At 44.6% G+C, this 23819-nt stretch overlaps 1 protein-coding gene across 1 annotated transcript in view; it reads right to left on the bottom strand.

The window, feature by feature from the left end:
• The window catches only part of SHISA3 (shisa family member 3), a 147210-nt gene that overhangs the window by 114727 nt on the left and 8664 nt on the right, over positions 1 to 23819 (bottom strand). Inside the window, exon 2 of the mRNA XM_056557238.1 lies at positions 21747 to 21829. Within this exon, the coding sequence (XP_056413213.1) occupies positions 21747 to 21829 (83 nt within the window). The remainder of the gene's footprint in view (positions 1 to 21746; positions 21830 to 23819) is intronic.

Here is a 23819-nt window from a genome sequence, read left to right as displayed (position 1 = left end):
CGGCACCTTAGCGGAATCCATGGCCGGATCTACTGTCAGGATCCGGACTGGCAGAGGGTGAGGACACTGGAAGTGGATCCTCTGTGCCAGAGAGGTGATGGCGTGGGCCATACCAGGGGAACGGAGTCTAAGGGGTTACTGGTATTCAACAGAGCCCGCCGCAAAGCGGGATGGACTTGCTGCGGCAGGTAACCCCCAGGTCTTTCCCCCCAGTAGCGACTCAACCTCTCTGGCAGCTGAGATGGCGCGGTACAAAAGGACGAGGCAAGGCAAGGTCAGACGTAGCAGAAAGGTCAGGGCAGGCAGCAAGGTTCGTAGTCAGGGGCAACAGCAAAGATTCTGGAAACACAGGCAAAGGACACACTGGAACGCTTTCACTAGGCACTAGGCAACAAGATCCGGCAGGGACAGGAAGGGGAAGTGAAGTTTTATAGGGAAAACAGTGTTTGAACTTGATTGGGCCAGGCACCAATTAGTGGTGCACTGGCCCTTTAAATTTCAGAGAGCCAGAGCGTGTGCCCTAGACAGCGGGGCCGCGCGGGCCGGGACAGGACAGAGGAAGGACGGGGCAGGTGAGAAGAGACATGGGATGCGATCCGTGAGCGGGCACGTCCCGACCCGTGGATCGCATCCCCTCCGATGACAGGGCAGCAGCACTCTCGGTCAGCAGCGCCGACCGGAGCGCTGCAAACAGAGTAACGCCGCAAGCGCTCCGGGGAAGCAGCGGGACCCGGAGCGCTCAGCGTTACAATAATGTTGCGCACTGTGGACAAAGGCAAATCTAGATCTCTGGAGATTGCTGATATTTTTCCACAATTTTCAGGCAGTTCTTTTCTCCTCTTTCTGTTGTCCATGTGGCACACACAGACATACAATGCAAAGAATAAGTGAACTTCTCTCCTTTTTATCTGCTTTCAGGTGTGATTTTTTTTTTGCCCATCTGCTACTTGCCCCAGGTGAGTTTAGAGGAGCATCACATGCTTGAAACAATCTTATTTTTACACAATTTTGAAAGGGTGCCAATAATTTTATCCAGCCCATTTTTGGAGTTTGGTGTGACATTATGTCCAATCTGCTTTTTTCCTCCCTTTTTTGGTTTAGTTCCAATACACACAAAGGGAATAAACATGTGTATAGAAAAACATGTGTTACTGCAATCCTTTTCTGTGAGAAATACTTAAAGCGTACCTGTCATAGTGCATAGTACCTGCTTGCCTGCAGTAATCAGAAGACATTATGGTGAATTCATAACAGGATAAAATGTATAAATATAAGAATAGATCTTTATAAAATTAGTGCAAGGATTTTTTAGATAAAAGTACAGCATTTTTATGAATACATGTTGTATCTGTTTTATCTTCTCCTAGTAAAGCTGGATGCTAATCATCATAGCTGTCACTATGTGTGTCATTCATCTTTCACAGACTCCTGAATGTCTGATCAACTTCTTTGTCATTCAGGAGTCCGGGAAAGCTTTGACTATTTCAGCATGCTGGGAGTTGTAGTTTAGTAACAACTGAAGCTGCAATGTTTGTAAATAACTGTGTTAGAGCAGTGTTGCCTCCAGCTGTTGTAAAACTACAGCTCCCAGCATGTCCACACATCCTTTATCTGTAGTTTTGCTTACACAATAGAAATCACCAATCAGCTTTGTTCTTTCATTTTTAGCAAGGCCTCTCTAAAATTAAAGAAGGGATTTGATTGGTTGCTATGGGTTACTGGGCAACTTTTCCTTTGCACAGGTTTTGATAAATCTCCCCCAATGTGTGTGTGTATGTTCCAGCATAACTTCCAAATGGCTGAAGATATTTTGATAAAACTTGGTACACATGTTGCTTAAATGTTAACTGAAGGAGGGATATGAGGTCGGGCTATAAGGGCGGGGATATGAGGGCAGAATATGAGGAAAGGGATATGAGGGCAGGATATGAGGACTGACTGGATATTAAGACAGGATATGAGGATGGGATATGGGGTCGGGATATGAGAATAGGACATGAGGACGGGATATGGGGTCAAGATATGAAGAAGGGAATATGAGGTCGGGATATGAGGACAAAATATGAGCATGGCATATGAGGTTGGGATATCTGGAGAGGGATATGAGGACGAGAGCTCCTCCTATTTTGCTTTTCCTCCCCCACAAGGATTAGTTAGGAAAAACCGGGTAACGCCTGGTACTCAGCTAGTATATATATATATATATATATATATATATATATATATATATATATACACACACACACACACACACAACGTGGCTCAATGTACACATACTGTGAAGTTCAACACATCATGGCATAGATAAACATCAGACATTAAGTAAAAACATACAATATATGCATAACCCTACATGCTTTTACGGTGACACATAATAACCATACAGTAACGTTGTTAAGTAGCATATAACTAGTGTTCAGGAAAGCTGGATAACATCATTTATCTGACAGCTGTCACTCAGCTTTTCTTTGCATACATTCAGCTATAAAGGAAAGCATTCCAAAACCTCCCTAAAAACATTTTCCAGAAGTTTGACAAGTGTGATTTGTATTCAGTCCACTGCTGTGGGGTTGGCTTTGAAAGGATACTTTAGAAAAGTTTCTTACTTTTAGAACTTTGAAAATAAATAAATTATAAATAACAATTGTGATTCCGACACACGTTTTAATGAGCGGTATATTTTCTGTGTTCCAAGTCATCATTTTTTTCTTTTCTTTCTCACGACTATGTGTATAATAATGGAAGAGATCTGTACTGAATAATATTGTTGTCATGTACAAGAAAAATGATTAACACGTTCATTATTTTACAGCCAGAAGAAGTCATCAGAGAAAGTAACACTTACAATGATAAATAGTCTTGTGCACACTGGCCTGTCTGGCTTTTTGTCTTGAAAAATCAAAGCAAAATGTTTTATGCTGCCTATAAAAATACACTGCTAAAAAAAATAAAGGGAACACTTAAAGAACACAATGTAACTCCAAGTAAATCACACTTCTGTGAAATCACACTGTCCACTCAGGAAGCAACACTGATGATTAATTTCACATGCTGTTGTGCAAATGGAACAGACAACAGGTGGAAATTATAGGCAATTAGCAAGACAACCCCAATAAAGGAGTGGTTCTGCAGGTGGTGACCAGAGACCACTTCTCAGTTCCTATGCTTCCTGGCTGATGTTTTGGTCACTTTCGAATGCTGGCTGTGCTTTCACTCTAGTGGTAGCATGAGACTGAGTCTACAACCCACACAAGTGGCTCAGGTAGTGCAGCTCATCCAGGATGGCACATCAATGCGAGCTGTGGCAAGAAGGTTTGCTGTGTCTGCCAGCGTAGTGTCCAGAGCATTGAGGTGCTATCAGGAGACAGGCCAGTACGTTAGGAGACGTGGAGGAGTCCGTAGGAGGGCAAAAACCCAGCAGCAGGACTGCTACCTCCACCTTTTTGGAAGGAGGAGCACTGCCAGAGCCCTGCAAAATTACCTCCAGTAGGCCACAAATGTGCATGTGTCCACTCAAATGGTCAGAAACAGGCTCCATGAGGGTGGTATGAGGGCCCGATGTACACAGCTGGGGGTTGTGCTTACAGCCCAACACCGTGCAGGACGTTTGGCATTTGCCAGAGAAAACCAAGATTGGCAAATTCGCCACTGGCACCCTGTGCTCTTCACAGATGAAAGCAGGTTCACACTGAGCACATGTGACAGACGTGATAGAGTCTGGAGATGCCATGGACAACGTTCTGCTGCCTGCAACATCCTCTAGCATGACCGGTTTGGAGGTGGGTCAGTAATGGTGTGGGGTGGCATTTCTTTGGGGGGGGGGGGGGGGGGGAGGCGCACTGCCCTCCATGTGCTTGCCAGAAGTTGCCTGACTGCCATTAGGTACCGAGATGAGATCCTTAGACCCCTTGTGAGACCATATGCTGGTGCAGTTGGCCCTGGGTTCCTCCTAATGCAAGACAATGCTAGACCTCATGTAGCTGGAGTGTGTCAGCAGTTCCTGCAAGAGAAAGGCATTGATGCTATGGACTGGCCCGCCCATTCCCCAGACCTGAATCCAATTGAGCACATCTGGGACATCATGTCTCGCTCCATCCACCAACGCTACGTTCATTGTCCCACAGACTGTCCAGGAGTTGACAGATGCTTTAGTCCAGGTCTGGGAGGATATCCCTCAGGAAACCATCCACCACCTCATCAGGAGCATGCCCAGGCATTGTAGGGAGGTCATACGAGCACGTGGAGGCCACACACACATTACATTTTGACTTGTTTTAAGGACACTACATCAAAGTTGGATCACCCTGTAATGTGGTTTTCCACTTTGATTTTGAGTGTGACTCCATATCCAGACCTCCATGGGCTGCCCAATACATTTAATGTTTGGCAGAGCGGAGAGCGGCTGCTCAATACTGTATTACATGTTGGGTTCTCTTTCACACATATTTTGGAGATGTCCACGTCTGAGGAAATTTTGGAAAACGTTGCAGATTTTCTAACAAAATTGTTTTTCCCTGCATCCACAGACCTGGAAATGGTATTATCATTAATTGGTGTTGCAGATTTCCCTGTCAATATTCATACTACTTTATGCCACATATTTAGTTCCTTTTGCCTCCTCATAGCTAGATTTTGGCACTCCTCAACTTGGGCTCAATGCAAAACAATTTTTCGAGATTTGTGAGTGCTGCACTCTGATAGAAAAGAAGATTAAAGGAGATCAACAGCGTAAATTTCTTAAGTCCCCCTGTGCCCAGGCTGCAAAAACATTAAAAACAAACTTTAACTCACCTTCCAATGTTCCCCCGTTGCGGAGATATCGGCGTCCCGTTCCTCCGGTGCTGCTGGCTTCTGGCTTCTTAGGCTCGAAACGTCACAATGCAGGCAGCATATCACCATCCGCAGTGATGTCCCGCCTCAGCCGGTGATTTGGCTGAGTGCACTGTCATGTAAGGAGCCCGACCCACCTTATCCCTGCTGCCTGGGCTCCTTACATGACCGTGTGCTCAGCCTATCACCGGCCAAGGTGGGACATCGCTGTGGCTGGCGATACGCTGCCTACGCTGTGACGTTTCGAGCCTAAGAAGCCAGCAGCACTGGAGGAACGGGACGCCAATATCTCTGCAACGGGGGAACGTGTACACCGCAGTTCTCCTTTAATTACATGCGTAGTTATAAACCAAGGTCTCTCAGTTTATGAATTCTGTTAAAGAACAGAAGCCATCGCTCAATCATACTGTAATGACTTAATTCGATTTCTGAGGTTTCAGGTGGCCGAAAAAGTTTGCTTTCGATCTGGCTTTTATACCACTGAAGTCCCTCACACATGTAAAAGATTGGAGCTAGGGGCTTGTAAATATAATAATTTGCAGATCTTAGCAACACCTGCTACTTCCATGATTTGCATAATCATATAACTTATCCTTCTTGGTATTTCAATATCAATGTTAAAGGGGCATTTTGTGTGTGTTTTTTGTAAAAATTATATGAATATATTTGTCATCCATTTTTTCCATCCATTATATATTTTTTTTCTTTCATTTTTAGAAGGGTAAAAAAAGCCACGTGTGAGCATTCTCTAAAACCAAGAGAGTTGTATGCAATTGTGTAAGGCAACTGAAACGTCACTGTTGTAAACTTATGCACTGAATAAAGCCACAGTTTTTTAATTTACCATATATGGAAGTGCTACCAAACTTTTTTCCTTACTTATATTTGGAATCTGTGACCTGGACTCTATCAGAGTACACCTGGCCTTGTTTTTTTCTTATGTGCTGCTCTCCACGGGTTTTAAATACCTACCTACCTGGCTACCTAATTAGTTACCTGGCTAAGTACCTACCTACATAGCTACATAGCTACCCACCCTCACTAAATATATTTCAAATGTGCCATTGAGAGGAAAGTTTTACCAGATGTTGGTAACAACCCAAGCAATACCAAGAAACCAAAACAAATAAGCTCCGAAATTAAGTTATGTGTAAAAATTTGAAATGCCACAGGAAAAGGTATTGAACTCAAAGGGAGGTGCAAAAATTCATGGAAAGCCAAGACAACAGCTGAAATCTGTCAGTACTTAAACAGCAATTCAGTACCTTGTCAGTGCAAAATAACATCAGTTGGCTCAGTCCCAAATGATGGCCTACAGAAAGGTCTCATTACCAATTGTTGCAAAACATAACAAATGTGATTACAGGTGCATTTGTAAGCTTCTGAATGACCCAGTGAGTGTTGTGGCCATAATATGAAAGTGGAAAGACAATCATGTCACCATAAAGTACCTCAACCAGGTACTCCTCACAAGATTTCTGGCACAAGAGTTGTCCAAGAGCCAAGGTCCACTTCAAAAAGACCTGGAATCAGAAGATACTGTTGCCTCCAAGAAACAGTATTTAGTGAGAAATCTGGGGACATGTTTCATACTCATTTCATCTGCTGTAGCTACCTACATAGTTACCTACCTACCTGGCTACATACCTTCCTGGCTACGTACATACCTAGCTAACTTCCTACCTACCTTGCTAGCTTATTTGCTACCTGGCTACCTCCTCATCTAGATAGCTAAATCCCATGCTGAGAAGCATTAGACCAAGATGCATGTTCTGGATGTGTGACCATGTCCGTTTTCTCTATTTGAACTCACATTGTGTTTTCTATCCCCCTCTTTTTTTGTTTTTACTTGGTCAGCCCCTCAGCCCAGGCCTTTATAAATTGGCAGGAAGCTGCAAAGGGCCCTATTCTTTCTGGCAACCTCCCAGTCTCTGACTGAGAGCACATGGTGAGATTTTACACCTGTTCACACTGGTGCAGTGCTGTGCGGCGTCCGTTGCTGCCACAGCACCATATCTGTGGGGAGGCGCGGACCAGGGACTGGTTTGAGTGCCATTGGGGCTGCTCTGCCAGTGGGTCGTTCCCTGTGGGCACTGGTGTTGAGGCGGTGGTGGTCGCCACTCAGTGCTGTGCCATTTTATGCTAGGGATGTTAGGGACCCGCTACTTACAGGTGGCCGTGATGTGGCTAGCGGGCTTGCACTTCATGATCATAAAGTACACTAATGACCTGTCAGTTTAATAAATATTGCTGATAAGCATTAGATTAAGGTGCATGTTGTGGATGTGCAACGATGTATGTTTCCTCTATTTAAATTTAAATCCCTATTTAGCTACCTAGCCACCTACTTAGCTACCTACCTACTTACCCACCTACATGGCTACCTACCTACATGTCTACCTGACTACCTACCTAGTGACCAACTCACCTGACTACCCACCTACTCATATAACTAGATACCTACTTGGCTACCTACTTTCCTAGCAATTTACCTACCTAGCTATCTAACTATCTACCGATGTATTTATTTAATGGGGGTTACCTACCTAAAACATACCTGCATATGGGAGGACTACCTAATAAGTGAACTATGTAACTACTGTGGGACTTGCCTACCTAAGGGGGAATTACTTGCCTACTGTAGAGGATATAACTACTTAATGGGGGACTTGCTAACCTACCCACTTTTTCTGTGCAGGACACCAAGGGGGCATTATTGCAGTTGGGGACCTATAGATGGAGAGCTTGTATAGAGGTGTGGAGAGCAGTGGAAAAATGCATAATCTAATATGTTTGTCCTGCAGATGCTGAAGAGATGAGTTTTGCAAGTAAGTAGTTGGTCGGCACTGATGTACAGATCGGTGCACGTGGACAACAATATGCAATAGTAATAATGAATCCCGGCACTCGTAAAGTCTTGATGCAATTTCTTTTTCTTTTATTCAAGCATTATCTCATGCAAAAATGAACGCAGCATTCCTTCCGGATCGGTAGCCTTTCTAAATTGCATGTACTCTCATGCAGTTGAGAAATGCTACCTAGCTGGAATACGTGCTGCTTTCATCTTTGCATGAGATAATGCTTGAATAAAAGAAAAAGAAATTGCATCAAGACTTTGCGACTGCCGGGATTCATTACTACTATTGAAGAGATGAGTTTTGGCTAGAAGAAGTCGTCATGGCGGTCTGAGCCTGATGGAGAAGAAAAGGAAAGAGGACGACTGCGATTCAGTTAAATTACTTAAATTTAACTTAATATATATTACTGCATGAGTAGGATGTGCACCTTATCTATTCTTGAGTGGGCTAGAACTCTTCTGTGCTCTCACCTGTCTGATAGCACTCTTCTGTGCTCTCTCCTGTCTGATAGCACTCTTCTGTGCTCTCTCCTGTCTGATAGGACTCCTCTGTGCTCTCTCTCCTGTCTGATAGGACTCCTCTGTGCTCTCTCCTGTCCGATAGGACTCCTCTGTGCTCTCTCCTGTCTGATAGTATGCCTCTGTGCTGTCTCCTATCAGATAGGACTGCTCTGTGCTCTCTCATGTCTGACAGCACTGCTCTGTGTTCTCTCCTGTCTGATAGTACGCCTCTGTGCTCTCTCCTGTCTGATAGGACTCCTCTGTGCTCTCTTCTGTCTGATAACACTCCTCTGTGCTCTCTCCTGTTTGATGGTACTCCTCTGTGCTCTATCCTGTCTGATGGTACTCCTTTGTGTTATCTCATGTCTGATAGGACTCCACTGTGCTCTCTCCTGTCTGATTGGACTCCTCTGTGCTCTCTCCTGTCTGATAGGACTCCTCTGTGCTCTCTTCTGTCTGATAGGACTCCTCTGTGCTCTCTCCTGTCTGATAAAACTCCTCTGTGCTCTCTCCTGTTTGATGGTACTCCTCTGTGCTCTATCCTGTCTGATGGTACTCCTTTGTGTTATCTCATGTCTGAGAGGACTCCACTGTGCTCTCTCCTGTCTGATTGGACTCCTCTGTGCTCTCTCCTGTCTGATAGGACTCCTCTGTGCTCTCTTCTGTCTGATAGGACTCATCTGTGCTCTCTCCTGTCTGATAGCACTCCTCTGTGCTCTCTCCTGTTTGATAGGACTCCTCTGTGCTCTCTCCTGTCTGATAGGACTCCTCTGTGCTCTCTCCTGTCTCACAGGACTCCTCTGTGCTCTCTCCTGTCTGATAGGACTCCTTTGTGCTCTCTCATGTCCAATAGGACTCCTTTGTGCTCTCTCCCGTCCGATAGGACTCCTCTGTGCTCTCTCCTGTCTGATAGTACTCCTCTGTGCTGTCTCCTATCTGATAGGACTGCTCTGTGCTCTTTCCTGTCTGATAGGACTCCTCTGTGCTCTCCCCTGTCTGATGGCACTCCTCTGTGCTCTCTCCTGTTTGATAGTACTCCTCTGTGTTCTCTCCTGTCTGATAGTACTCCTCTGTGCTCTCTCCTGTCTGATAGCACTCCTCTGTGCTCTCTCCTGTCTGATAGTACTCCACTGTGCTTTCTCTTGTCTGATAGGTTTCCTCTGTGTTCTCTCCTGTCTGATAGCACTCCTCTGTGCTCTTTCCTGTTTGATAGTACTCCTCTGTGCTGTCTCCTATCTGATAGGACTGCTCTGTGCTCTTTCCTGTCTGATAGGACTCCTCTGTGCTCTCCCCTGTCTGATGGCACTCCTCTGTGCTCTCTCCTGTTTGATAGTACTCCTCTGTGTTCTCTCCTGTCTGATCGTAATCCACTGTACTCTCTCTTGTCTGATAGGTTTCCTCTGTGTTCTCTCCTGTCTGATAGCACTCCTCTGTGCTCTCTCCTGTCTGATAGGACTCATCTGTGCTCTCTCCTGTCTGATAGCACTCCTCTGTGCTCTCTCCTGTCTGATAGGACTCATCTGTGCTCTCTCCTGTCTGATAGCACTCCTCTGTGCTCTTTCCTGTTTGATAGGACTCCTCTGTGCTCTCTCCTGTCTGATAGGACTCATCTGTGCTCTCTCCTGTCTTATAGTGGTCCTCTGTGCTTCAGCTTGGACAAAGCCATGGTTTTATAAGCCATGATTTCTATAAAAAGGAAATAAAATGTTCTTATGAAGTATATTAGAAAGGTTAATGTTTTGCCAAGATGTACAACATATAATTTTTTTTTTGTATATGACAGTGCCCATTTAAGTAGTGAAATAAAATCAGTACACTACTTAAAATTATGACCCCTATAACTTTTTTTTGTTCCATTTACGGGGCTGTATAGGGCTCATTTTTTGTGGGGTGAACAGTAGTTTTTATTGGTACCATTTTTGTTTTGATGGGTACCTCTCGAAGAATATTTTCTCACTCTTGCCCATAAAGCAATTTTGACTTCTAACATTATTCATCATTGCTATTGTGTTCCCTGTTTTTTGAAAAGAAAAGCCCTCACACAGTTATGTTGATGGAAAATTTTAAATGTGAAGGGTTTCGGAACATGGTGACCTAAGAATGATCATTTTAAGTATTTTTATTGTGAAAAGTAGTAAAACAAAAAGAACTATGTGTAACGGAGCTGGATGTGGATCCCTTAACCTGGCTGATGACTCCGACTGTATCGGGGAGCTGAGTCTAAGGTGCCGGTAGTCTTCACCAGAGCCCACCACAAGGCAGGATGGGCTTGCTGCAACAGGCGACACCCAGGTCACTACCCCCCGGCACGGCTCGACAACACAGGTAGCTGAGCAAGGTGAGGTACCGAAGGATAAGGCAGTAGCGTAGTCAAACGTAGCAGAAGGTCAAGGCAGGCGGCAAAGGTGCGGAGTCTAGTAACGTAGCGGAAGGTCTGGATACATGGGAAAGACAAACAGGCAATAGGGAACACTTAATCTCAGGCTAGGGGCACTGAAGATCCGGCAGGGAAGTTTGGGAGGTGCAGGGATTTATAATGTGGTGTCAGGTGCAAACACTAATTATGGGCGCACTGGCCCTTAAAATTTCAGAGCTCCGGCGAAGGAGGGACAGCAGAGCGTGGTGAGTGACGGGCTGGGATTCGCATGCGGGCGTGTAATTGTACAAATGCGCAGAATATAGTTACAGTAGAATATCCCATTAGCGGACACTCACAGGAAAAATAAACTCTCCACTATCGGGACATGTCCTCCATTGGGAAAAAAGACTCAAAAATCTTTCTAAATGACTGAATATTGTACTGTATTCACTCCGAAGTGTAATTACCTATAAAACATGATAAAAAGCAATATTACAGTAGAATCTCCCAGTGCCGTTTAATCACCTCTTAACACCCCTGTACCATTTCATCCCCCCGTGCCATTTTATCCCCCCTCTTGATCCTGCCAATGCCACTTCATTCAACCCCCCTTGAACCCCTTGTGCCATTTCATTCCCCCTTATCCCCCTGTGCCCCTTTATTCCCCCTGTTCCCTGTGCCACATCATTTACCCTTAATTCCCCTGTAATAACTTTATTACCCTCTGTTCAAATTCAATACCCCCTCTTTACCACCCCCCGTTCCATTCCTCCCCCATGCCATTTCCCCCCCATGCAATTTTATTTCCCCTGTATCCCACTGTGCCACTTTATTCCCCCTGTGCCAAATCATCCCCCTTACCCCTTGTGTCACATTACTGTTCCCCTTCCCTCCTCTCCCTGTTGTTCTTCTTACCTGGCCAGCAGGCTCAGGTGCAGGGGAGTTCAGCAGGTATAAAGTTCTCCTGACGTCCTCTGCACTGACTGAGAGGCTGTGAGCAGCGGCCGCTGCCAGCAGTGACTAGTGAAGCTCCTGATGTCACTTCTCAGTGCCCGCAGCCGCCATTGCTGCTCTGTTAGTGCAGTGCAGAGAACGTCAGGAGAATGACAAACCCGCTAAGAGCCCCTGCACCTGAGCCTGCTGGCCAGGTAAGAAGAACAACAGGGGGAGGAGGGAAGGAGAAAAGTGATATAGCACAAGGGGTAAGGGGGGATAAATTGGCACAGGGGGAATAAAGTGGCACAGAGGTATAAAGGGAGAATGAAATGGCAAGGGGGGATGAAATGGCACAGGTGGGATAAAGGGGGGGGGAGAATTGGCACAGGAGGGATAAAATGGCACAGGGGGTGGTGGTAGAGAGGTGGTGATGAATTTGCACACAGGGTAATAAAGGGGAATGAAATGGCATGGATGAAATCAAGGAAAAATTATGTGGCACAGGGGGTAATAAAGGGGGGATGATTTAAACATGGGGAATAAAGTGGTATGGGGGGATCGGGGGGGGGGCAGTGCGAATGATGTGGCCAGCAGACGGACAAAAACAGGAGACCACTGTTTCAACAGTGGTCTTCTGATTCTGTGCTGAGGCTGCTGCAGGGGGGTGCCTGGGAGCCCGGGCCCCTTATTGGGGTATTGGCTGTACCCCCCTGATGGTGGCCCTGTGTACAAAATTGGCACAAATGCCTGGGTGTCCCCTACTGGGTGTGTTTTGTCCCCTATTGGGTGTGTCCCCTATTTGGAGGGTGCAAATATATTGTCTTATTGGACACTGCCAGGGAATAAAAACTGTCTGCTATTGGGAGGTGTCCCCTAAAGGGCTGGGGTTTAGAAACATTAAATAGTATCTCCACACCAGGATGACATATTACTACTGCAGTGACTAATACTATCATACTGTTATTATATGAAACACCATACAGAGACCAATATCACCACTATACAAGGGACAAACACCATGACTACACATTACATGATATAGTGACTGGCTAATACCACCTTATTGATACTGAATAACACCACTACACATAGACCAGTATCACCAACAACACCACTATACAAGGGACAAATAATACTGCCACCCCCCGATCACTACCATTACCACCACATAGTGACTAGATAATACCAACACACTGACACTGAATAAAAACCTCTGTACACAGTCAGTGTAACCCTAGCTCTACACAGGCTCTGCAAACCATATAAGTGATTACATACAGTTATATCTGGTGATGTCTTCTTTAATAGGAGTTGTTCACTTTCACTGTCATGATGATATCCTGCCACAACTCGTCTACACAAGACCTGCCAGACAAACATTTTAGGCTTTTCCAGCACCTCTAGCGCTCTTTACAGTAATGATTACCCCCTGGGTGTCCTACAAAGTAGGGTGGGTCGATAAATGGGTTGGGCTAAGAGTAGGTAGGATGTCCACCATTAGGTAGTCAGATCACTCAAGAAGATAGACTGGTCCCTACACTTTGTTTCCCCCATTACACAGGTGCCCAAGGTAGGTAGGTCCCTCTGTAGGTAGTTGCTCCATGTAGGCAGTAGCAGCCCCCTATAAATAGAAAATCCTTAAAAGAAGAAGCGAAGAGGCACTCGTACATATAGCCAAGATTTTTTCCAGTCTGGTCACAGATACAGCATAGGCCGACGAGCCGTTTCACGCTCACATGATAGGCTATTGATAGGTCATTATTAAGCGCATGTGAAATGGCCCATCGGCCTATGTTATATCTGTGATCAGACTGGAATAAATCTTATGGCTATATTTAGCCTCCTCGATTCTTCTTCTAAGGATTTTCCATTTGTTGATTGCTTAGATTGAGCACCGTGAAAATGCCATGTTGCGTCTCCAGGTAAAAGACTGCAGTTCACACTACCTCCGGCACTTCATTCACAATGCCGAACCCAGTCTTTTTTCATTTTTTCCCCTATAAATAGGACTTACTCCCAGTATGTAGAAACCCCCATATATAGTTGCAGCCCCCTGCATATAGTAGTAGAAGCCCCTTTTAGGTAGTAATAGCAGCCCCCTTTAGGTAGTAGTAGTAGTCCCCTTTAGGTAGCAGCAGCCCCTTTAGCTATTGGTAGTAGCAACCCCTCTTACGGTGGTAGTAGTAGCTTCCCCCATTATGCAGTGGTAGAAGTATCAGCCCCCTTTAGGTAGTATTAGCAGAAGCAGCCCCCATTAGGCAGTAGTAGCAGCAGCCATCCCCTTTAGGCAATGGTAGCAGCAGCCACCAACTTTAGGTAGTAGTAGCAGCAGCAGCCCCTTTAGGCAGTGGTAGAAGCAGCCCCCTTTAGGTAGAGGTAGCCGCAGCAGCCCTCTTTAGGCAGTAGTAGCAGCAGCAGCTATCTTTTGGTAGGAAAAGTAACAGTAGCAGCCCCCTTTAGGTAGTAAAAGGCGCAGTAGCAGCCCCCTTTAGGTAGTAAAAGGCGCAGCAGCAGCCCCCCTTTATGTAGTAAAAGGTGTTGCAGCCACCACCTTTAGGTAGTAAAAGTAGCAGCAGCCACCTTTATGTATTAAAAGTAGCAGCAGCAGTCTCCTTTAGGTAGTAAAAGCAGCAGCAGCCTCCTTTAGGTAGTAAAAGCAGCAGCAGCCACCTTTAGATAGTAAATATAGCAGGAGCCCCCTTAGGTAATAAAAGGAGCACTCCCCCTTTAGTTAGTAAAAGTAGCAAGAGCCCCCTTTAGGTAGTAAAAGCTGCAGCCCCAACCCTCTTTATGTAGTAAAAGTAGTAGCCCTTTTTAAGTGGTATAAGTAGTAATGGCAGCCTCCTAGTAAAAAAAACAAAAAATGAATAAAGATACTCACCTATTTTTGCATAGTCCATTGCGTGGCCTCTTCTGTCTTCTCATGATGATGTCACTCATGCACCAGAGCAATAAGGATGACCTGCATAATGCCCAGTCATAAGAGCGATTGACAGGGCGAAGAGCCAAAGGCTCTTCGCTCTGTCAAAACAGCAGATCAACCCGCATTTAACTATAGGCAGGTCTGTAAGACACGCTTATAGTTAAATACGTCCATGACCATCCGACTCTGCAGAGGGGGCAAGTAAGGCTGCGAGGCCCCCTTGAACGCGAGGCCTTAGGCGGCCCGGCCACCTTACTCGCCTTATAGGAGAGCCGCCTCTGGATGTGTGGTCTTTCCTGGGACCAGCACCGAAAAAAAGGACCCCCAATCCAGCTACACTGTTTCTGGAACTCAGGGGTTATAAAAACAGCATAGCTCATAGTGCTGGTCCAATAATTTTTATGGAATTTGAGTTACATAAAGCGTGTAAAACGACTATTAATGGAAAGCACACAAGCCACCACAAGTTTGTTGAATTGACCTGGGGGGGGGGGGGGGTCCATGTTTTTTAGGTATAGATGAGAATAAATAGAATAGATGGGAATACTCATTTAAAGGGTCTCTGTCATTCAAAAGCAACTTTTGGCCTCACGTGAATGTCATATCTAAAGTTTTGATCTGACAGGGTCTCAGTGACCCCCACCAATTACCGTATATACTCGAGTATAAGCCGAGTTTTTCAGCACGATTTTTCGTGCTGAAAACACCCCCCTCGGCTTATACTCGAGTGAACTCCCCCACCCGCAGTGGTCTTCAACCTGCGGACTTCCAGAGGTTTCAAAACTACAACTCCCAGCAAGCCAGGGCAGCCATCGGCTGTCCGGGCTTGCTGGGAGTTGTAGTTTTGAAACCTCCGGAGGTCCGCAGGTTGAAGACCACTGCGGCCTTCAACATCATCCAGCCCCCTCTCACCCCCTTTAGTTCTGAGTACTCACCTCCGCTCGGCGCTGGTCCGGTCCTGCAGGGCTGTCCGGTGAGGAGGTCGTCCGGTGGGATAGTGGTTCCGGGCTGCTATCTTCACCGGGGAGGCCTCTTCTAAGCGCTTCGGGCCCGGCCTCAGAATAGTCACGTTGCCTTGACAACGACGCAGATGCGTCGTTGTCAAGGCAACGGCTCTATTCCGGGCCGGAAGCGCGGAGAAGAGGCGCCCCCGGTGAAGATAGCAGCCCGGAACCACTATCCCACCGGACCACCTCCTCACCGGACAGCCCTGCAGGACCGGACCAGCGCCGAGCGGAGGTGAGTACTCAGAACTAAAGGGAGTGAGAGGGGGCTGGATGATGTTGAAGGCCGCAGTGGTCTTCAACCTGCGGACCTCCGGAGGTTTCAAAACTACAACTCGCAGCAAGTCCGGACAGCCGATGGCTGCCCGGGCTTGCTGGGAGTTGTAGTTTTGAAACCTCTGGAGGTCCGCAGGTTGAAGACCACTGAGGGCGAATGATGAGAAGAGGATGATGAAGGGGGGGTGTGGGGATGATGACAAGGGGATGATGAAGGGGGGGTGTGGGATGATTACAAGGGGATGATGAAGGGGGGATGTGTGGGATGATAAGGGGATGATGAAGGGGGGATGTGTGGGATGATGACAAGGGGATGATGAAGGGGGGGATGTGTGGGATGATAAGGGGATGATGAAGGGGGGATGTGTGGGATGATGACAAGGGGATGATGATGAGGATGTTAATGACGGGTCTGGATGATGACAGGGGGGGATGAGGTATTTCCCACCCTAGGCTTATACTCGAGTCAATAACTTTTCCTGGGATTTTGGGTTGAAATTAGGGGTCTCGGCTTATACTCGGGTCGGCTTATACTCGAGTATATACGGTATATGAATAAGTTGTTTGCTTCACAGCTTGGTGCAATCTTCATCCAGTTACAATAGACCTCCACTCCAAGTCTCTGGAGCCCATCTAGTGCAACTGGACAGAGATCACAGGGAGCAGGGGAGTGAAGCGCACGGCCACGCTTCTCTCTGCTCATTTTAATGATCAAAACTTTTTACATGTCTCTGTTCTTTGTTTCAAGGACACTTTGAGAGTTGAAATAGGCACTGTCATTTAAACAAACTATGCATAGATCAATAGTACAAGCAAATATAAGAAACATTGTAATATAAATTATTAGACAAAATGCTTTTTTTTATACTATTTGTTTCAAACCCAGAAGAATGGAAATAAGATTTTTAAAAAAGGAAATGAAAAATAAAACTATACCATAAATAACCAGCAGGTGGCAACACTAGCCAAAACACCAATAATTTCCCATTAACTTTTGCTTGCTCCTGCTCTAAGAAGGGAATTTTACAGACACTGCAAAAGTCCACAGTTAAAATACATTGAATACTTGCATCACTGTATATATCTGTAGCTATTATCTATCTGCCTATATACACTATGGGGGGAATTTATCAAGGTTTGCATGCTAGTTTTCTGGCTGAAAAAACTCACACATTTTTGTACATACCTCATGTTGCTCATAAATTAGCAAATTCTCTGTGTTTTAGTAACCTTTCACACCTAATCCACAAAAGGAGCACGTCTTTAGTATCAAAGGGGAATAGTTAAGTGTAGTCAGTTTTAAGCCACATTTATTACATGCAACCTTTTAGAAACTCTTGGCATGAAAAAAAAAAATGCAAATTCAACAAACATCGTGTCGCAAAAATGAGAAATTGTTCACAATTGGCTCAAAAGGATAAATTCCCTTCTGTTTGGGCAAAAGTATGTTGACACCCCTTCTTATAATTGAGTTCAGGGGCATAAAATCAGGTACACAGCCATGCCACAAAATGGAAAAGAAAGGACCCAAAAACATTGCCTATCCAAAAGCGTAATGAAGGAGGAAGAATAATGGTATACTTTTTCTTAGTTAGAGCTAGGCCCCTTATTTCCATTTACATAATTTTTTTCTTCTTCTTGCTACAGCACACTATAATATGTTATTCAACTGTCTAGACAACTGTTTGTTTTCAGCATTGTGGGGACAGTTTTAGAGGAGACTTCTTCCTGCACCTGTATAACTGTGCCCCTGTATACAAAGTGGGGCGTATGAAGACATTGTATGATGAGGTTGGTGTGGATGACCCATCAAACTCCTTTGGGATTAATACAAATGTTGATTGTGACTCAAACGTTCTTATTGGACATCAGTGTCTCATCTCACAAGTGCTCCTATGCCTGAATAAAAGAGAACATGTGACCAACCCCAAAAATAGATTGCATTGTCATTAAATAGATTGGGGTGCCCTGACCACACATCTTTTTTACAGTTTCTTGATATACCCTTCCATTCTTGAGTTATGTGGATTAGGCAGTGGCTGAGTGATGGACAACAGAGGGTTGTAGTCAATGGAGTATATTCAGAGCAAGGTCTTGTCATCAGTGGGGTACCTCAGGGATCTGTACTGGGACCAATTTTGTGTAATATCTTTATCAGTGATATTGCAGGATGTCTCGATGGTAAGGTATGTCTTTTTGTTAATGACAAAAACATTTGTAACAGGGTTAATGATCCTGGAGGGATATGCCAAATGGAAAAGAATTTGGGTAAACTAGTAGAAAGGTCAGAACTCTGAAAACTGAAATTTAATGTGGAAAAGTGCAAGATGATGCACCTGGGGCATAGAAACCTAAGAGCAGAATATAGAATATTTGACACAGTCCTGACCTCAGTATCTGAGGAGAGGGATTTAGGAGTAATTATTTCAGAATACTTAATGGTAGGAAGACAATGTAATAGAGCAGCAGGAAATGCTAGCAGAATGCTTGGATGTATAGGGAGAGGTATAAGCAGTAGAAAGAGAGAAGTGCTCATGCCGCTGTACAGAACGCTGGTGAGACCTCACTTGGAGTATTGTGACCGTATCTCCAGAAGGATATAGATATTTTAGAGAGAGTTCAGAGAACAGCTACTAAACAAGTACATGGATTGCAGGATAAAACTTTCCAGGAAAGGTTAAAGGGGTATTCCAGGAAAAAAAAACATTTTTTTATATATCAACTGGCTCCAGAAAGTTAAACAGATTTGTAAATTACTTCTATTAAAAAATCTTAATCTTTTCAGTACTTATGAGCTTCTGAAGTTAAGGTTGTTCTTTTCTGTCTAAATCCTTTCTGATGACACCTTTCTCGGGAAACACCCAGTTTAGAAACAAATGCCCATAGCAAACCTCTTCTAAACTGGGCGTTTCCCAAGGCAGGTGTCATCAGAGAGGATTTAGACAGAAAAGAACAACCTTAACTTCAGAAGCTCATAAGTACTCTAAGGATTAAGATTTTTTAATAGAAGTCATTTACAAATCTGTTTAACTTTCTGGAGCCAGTTGATATATATAAAAAAGTTTTTTCCTGGAATACCCATTTAAAGGACCTTAACATGTATAGCTTGGGAGAATGATAGAAATTTTTATATACATAAAGAAAATGAACATGGTAAAGGAGGAGGGTGTATGTATGTATGTATGTATATATATATATATATATATAAAGGGGGGGGGGGGTAATTAGGCATACATACCCCTTAATGGAAAACATTCATACCCCCAAACTGTATAATCCCACCCATCACACAGTATTCATTTACATTATTTAAATTCTGTTCACGCCCATTTGACTGATTCCCTAATTTGTCAGACAGACTATACATCTTAGGGAAGGAGGGGCATATTATGAAACTGTAAAAAAGATGTGTAAGTTTTTTAATGACCGTAATGGGTCATTAGTGCAAGACCTGAACCAATACCTCAAAAACTGCTAGCCTTGTGGGGTTTACAAGCAACAGTGTGGAGAATCGTCTGAGAATGGTAAACGGGTATCCTGTAGATGTAAACAATTCATCTCCAAAAGTTATAGAGTATCAATTCATCGACAAAAGTTATCAGCGATAATTCAATAAGAAAATGCCTGTGTAAACGGGGGATGTGCGGCTAACAACGATGAAGTTCAGGACCACACGACTGATCAAGCTTTGTGTAGGCGCAGTAAATAAGGGCCAAAATCGATGCTCGATATCAGGAGCCCATTAGCCCCTCCAAAGGGAAACAAAAAGGCAAGATTCAAGAAAAAAAAGGGCACAGTAATGGATCACTGAGCAGAGGAAAAACACTGCCTGGTCCACATCACATCATGCCTACAGAGGGTTAGAATTTGGCACAAGCAGCATGAATTAATGAACCCTTCCTCTCAGGTGTCACACTGGCATGATGGTGTGGGGATTGTTTTCTTGGCACACCCTGGGCTCTTTTATACCTGTTGACAGTAGGAGTTACCAGATATTATAGCTGGTAACTGTTCCTCGCTCCATGGCAACTATACCCTATAGCAGAAGGTCACTGTCATGATCGGGGGGCAGGGAGTTAGTGTGCCCTAACTGTCCCTTCCTATTGCCCATCCACCCTGTGCGATGGACTGACAACCACAAAGACAATCCCTACACTGCGCTAAAGTGCTGGGGGTGTCAAGTCAAACAAAACAAATGGAACAGTACATGTTGGGGAACAAGTCAGGAACACAGAAGGTTAATGCAATAACCAACAAACAGGACTAAGGTCAAAATACACAACAGAAATGCTAAACAGCAACACACAGAAATATCTATAGACTGAAGTAGAACACTTAACAGGTCAGGACATCAAAAGCACTATTCACTCTAGACACAAACACACCCTAACTCCAAACATGGAAGGGCATCAATACTAAATCCAAATGGGCTCCTAGCTAGAGGGCACACTCTGATGTGTGAACATAAACTAGCCTAGGAGGGAACAAAAATCCAAAGTACATGTAAATACGGGTACAGATACAAACATACTCCTAGGTAGATGGATTAGCACTAATCTTAGAAAAGGATTATATCCTAGGAGACCTAGGATTACAACAATGTCAAAAACAGAAAAACCTACAAAACTGACAATTCATAATCAAAAAAAGCTTTATTTAAAATCACACTATGTATACAAAATACCAACAAGGACCTACCCTTTAAAAGCTACCCACCCTTAAAATCATAAACCACAAAACACTGACAGGGACATCACAAGGATAAGCGGAGAACAGTCCTCAATGTGCTGAATATAGTATAACAATACAATAGCAATGCTGTATATGCAAAGTCACAATCTATTACCTGATTGAGACATCCGGAGTCCTACTGCACCCTGTCTCACCTCTACACGTGTTTCGAGAAGTCTCTTCCTTAGGAGTTCATTCTTTGTGCAGTGTCTGCACGAAATGCATAGCCATCTATAAGACGGTGCATTCCTGTGCTGTCCTAGTGCTGGCATATTATGCTGGCACCCCGCAGTTTGTGCGAACATAGTGTGAACATAGCCTAACACACCAAAGTATATCAACACTAGATTAACTTCTACCAGGGGCGGATCGAGAGTCTACTCTCGGGAGGGGCACCATTAGAGTATTTTGTGTTGGCGGACAGAAAATAAGATGTTGCTTACAATATTATTAAATGCATCATACAGTCCTAACCTTGTTTAAGACTCTTAGGCTGTGCTCACATGTCAGAATAATAAGCAAATATACCAATTGTCACAGAATGGGCAAGTGCTAAAGAAGTTTTTACCATTTAAAACAACAGCTCCCAGTATGACCTAAGTAGTGGTAAGGGGATGCTGGGAGTTGTTGTTTCATCCTTCATAACTGCAGAACTTACAAGTGACTAAAGCTCTGATGGGACATAGTGAGGAGAATACACAATGATATCAGTGATTACAGGTGACGTCTTCTCTATAGTGAGAATACACAATAATATCAGTGACTACAGGTGACATCTTCTCTATAGTGAGGAGAATACACAATGATATCAGTGATTGCAGGTAACATCTTCTCTATAGTGAGGACAATACACAATGATATCAGGTGACATCTTCTCTATAGTGAGGAGAATACACAATGATATCAGTGATTACAGGTGACGTCTTCTCTACAGTGAGGAGAATACACAATTATATCAGTGATTACAGGTGACATCTTCTCTATAGTGAGGACAATACACAATGATATCAGTGATTACAGGTGACGTCTTCTCTATAGTGAGGAGAATACACAATGATATCAGTGATTACAGGTGACATCTTCTCTATAGTGAGGACAATACACAATGATATCAGTGAATACAGGTGACATCTTCTCTATAGTGAGGAGAATACACAATGATATCAGTGATTACAGGTGACATCTTTTCTATTGTGAGGAGAATACACAATGATAACAGTGATTACAGGTGATGTCTTCTCCATAGTGTGGAGAATACACAATGATATCAGTGACTACAGGTGACGTCTTCTCTATAGTCTTTCCTTATCTAATTCAGCTGGTACATACCGCCAGGATTTGTTCCAGCTAAATCTTCTCTCTGCAGAACTTGATGCCCAGATGTCTCCTCTATGTCAGCGCATTCTGATCCTCTATATGAAAAGAATAATTATTATAATAGTGCCAAACACTGTATTCTTTGAATATAATACTGGCACACACCCTCTGAATATAATTCTGACACACTGTACCCCCTGAATATACAACACACTATACCTTATGAATATAATACCGCCACACACGTACCCTCTGAATATAATACTACAACACACTGCGCCCTCTAAATGTAATACTACCACACACTGCACTCTCTGAATATAACTTGCTCTGCAGTACACCCTCTGAATAAAATACCGTAATGTATTGTGGCCCATAAAAACCGTACCACCCCAGAAATTCCTCATAATATACACTATACTTCTGAAATGCAAAACACTCTGTGCCTTCACATATAGTAATAATGTCCCATCTTGTGCCCCTACATATAATAATTATGACCCGTCCTGTTCCCCCCACATAACAATAATGCCCTCTGTCCGGTTCCCCTAACATATAATGCCCCCTGTACTGTGCCCTTTACATACAATGCCCCCGTTCTTTGCCCCTTACATATAATGCTCCCATCATGCGCCCCTCACATATAATGCCCCATCATGCGTCCCTCACATATAATGCCCCATCATGCGTCCCTCACATATAATGCCCCCTGTGCTGTGCCCCTCACATATAATGCTCCTGTCATGTGCCCCTAACATATAATGCCCCCTGCACTGTGCCCTTTAAATATAATGCCCCCGTTCTTTGCCCCTCACATATAATGCCCCTGTTCTTTGCCCCTCACATATAATGCCCCCATCATGCACCCTTCACATATAATGCTCCCATCATGTGCCCCTCACATATAATGCTCCTGTCATGTGCCCCTCACATATAATGCCCCCCATCATGTGCCCTTACATATAATCCCCCCTGTGCTGTGCCCCTCACATATAATGCCCCCTGTCCTGTCCCCTCAGGGGGCATTATATGTGAGGGGCACAGCACAGGGGGCATTATATGTGTGGGCCCAAGCACAGGGAGCATTATATGTGAGGGGCACAGCACAGGGAGCATTATATGTGAGGGGCACAGCACAGGGGGCATTATATGTGAGGGGCACAGCACAGGGGGCATTATATGTGAGGGGCACAGCACAGGGGGCATTATATGTGTGGGGCACAGCACAGGGGGCATTATATGTGAGGGGCACAGAACAGGGGGCATTATATGTGAGGGGCACAGCACAGGGGGCCCCATGCCATGTGCTCTTTACATATAATGCCCCCTGTGCTTTGCCCTGCAGCCCCTCACATTAAATATTCCCTTTTCTCTGCCCCCCAAGTTTTTAAATCCCCCTCCCCTCCTCCTGTATGATATAGTGCCCCTAACAGCGGCATATATTCTGTTCCCCTAATCCCCTGAGCATACTCTTCTTACTTACATTTTGCGGGCCGCAGGGAAGGGATCTCTGGGCGCCGGCCTGATGATGTGACGTCATCGCGCCGGCCTGCAGTGGATCGCGTCACCGCAGCTCACACGCTGTGTACTCACAGCGTGTGTGAAAGGTTAGTGACTGGTGGAGCGGGAGATTACAACTTCGGCTCCACCATGCTAGGGGGCGGGGGACAATTGCCCCGTTGCCCCTCCCCTGGATCCGCCACTGACTTCTACACCATTGTTTTCCAAACAATACGCCTCCAGCTGTTGCAAAACTACAGCTCCCAGCATGCCCGGACAGTCAACGGCTGTCTGGGCATGCTGGGAGTTGTAGTTTTAGAACGGCTGGAGAGACACTAGGGATAATTCATCAAGGGTTTTTTCCCCATCTTTTTCTGTCTATATTTGGCACATATAATACATATGTGCCAAATATAGACAGAAAAAGATGGGGAAAAAACCCTTGATGAATTATCCCTAGTGTCTCTCCAGCCGTTCTAAAACTACAACTCCCAGCATGCCCAGACAGCGAGCACCAAACATGCACCAAACCATTTATGTCGTTTTTTCATCTTGAATACGATAGGTGTTCATCTTTTATTTATT

Source organism: Hyla sarda, chromosome 1 (genome assembly GCF_029499605.1).
Source record: "Hyla sarda isolate aHylSar1 chromosome 1, aHylSar1.hap1, whole genome shotgun sequence".
Classification (NCBI taxonomy): Eukaryota; Metazoa; Chordata; class Amphibia; order Anura; family Hylidae; genus Hyla; species Hyla sarda.
Note: the sequence above shows the minus strand (reverse complement) of the source record. Positions and strands in the feature narration are given on the sequence as shown.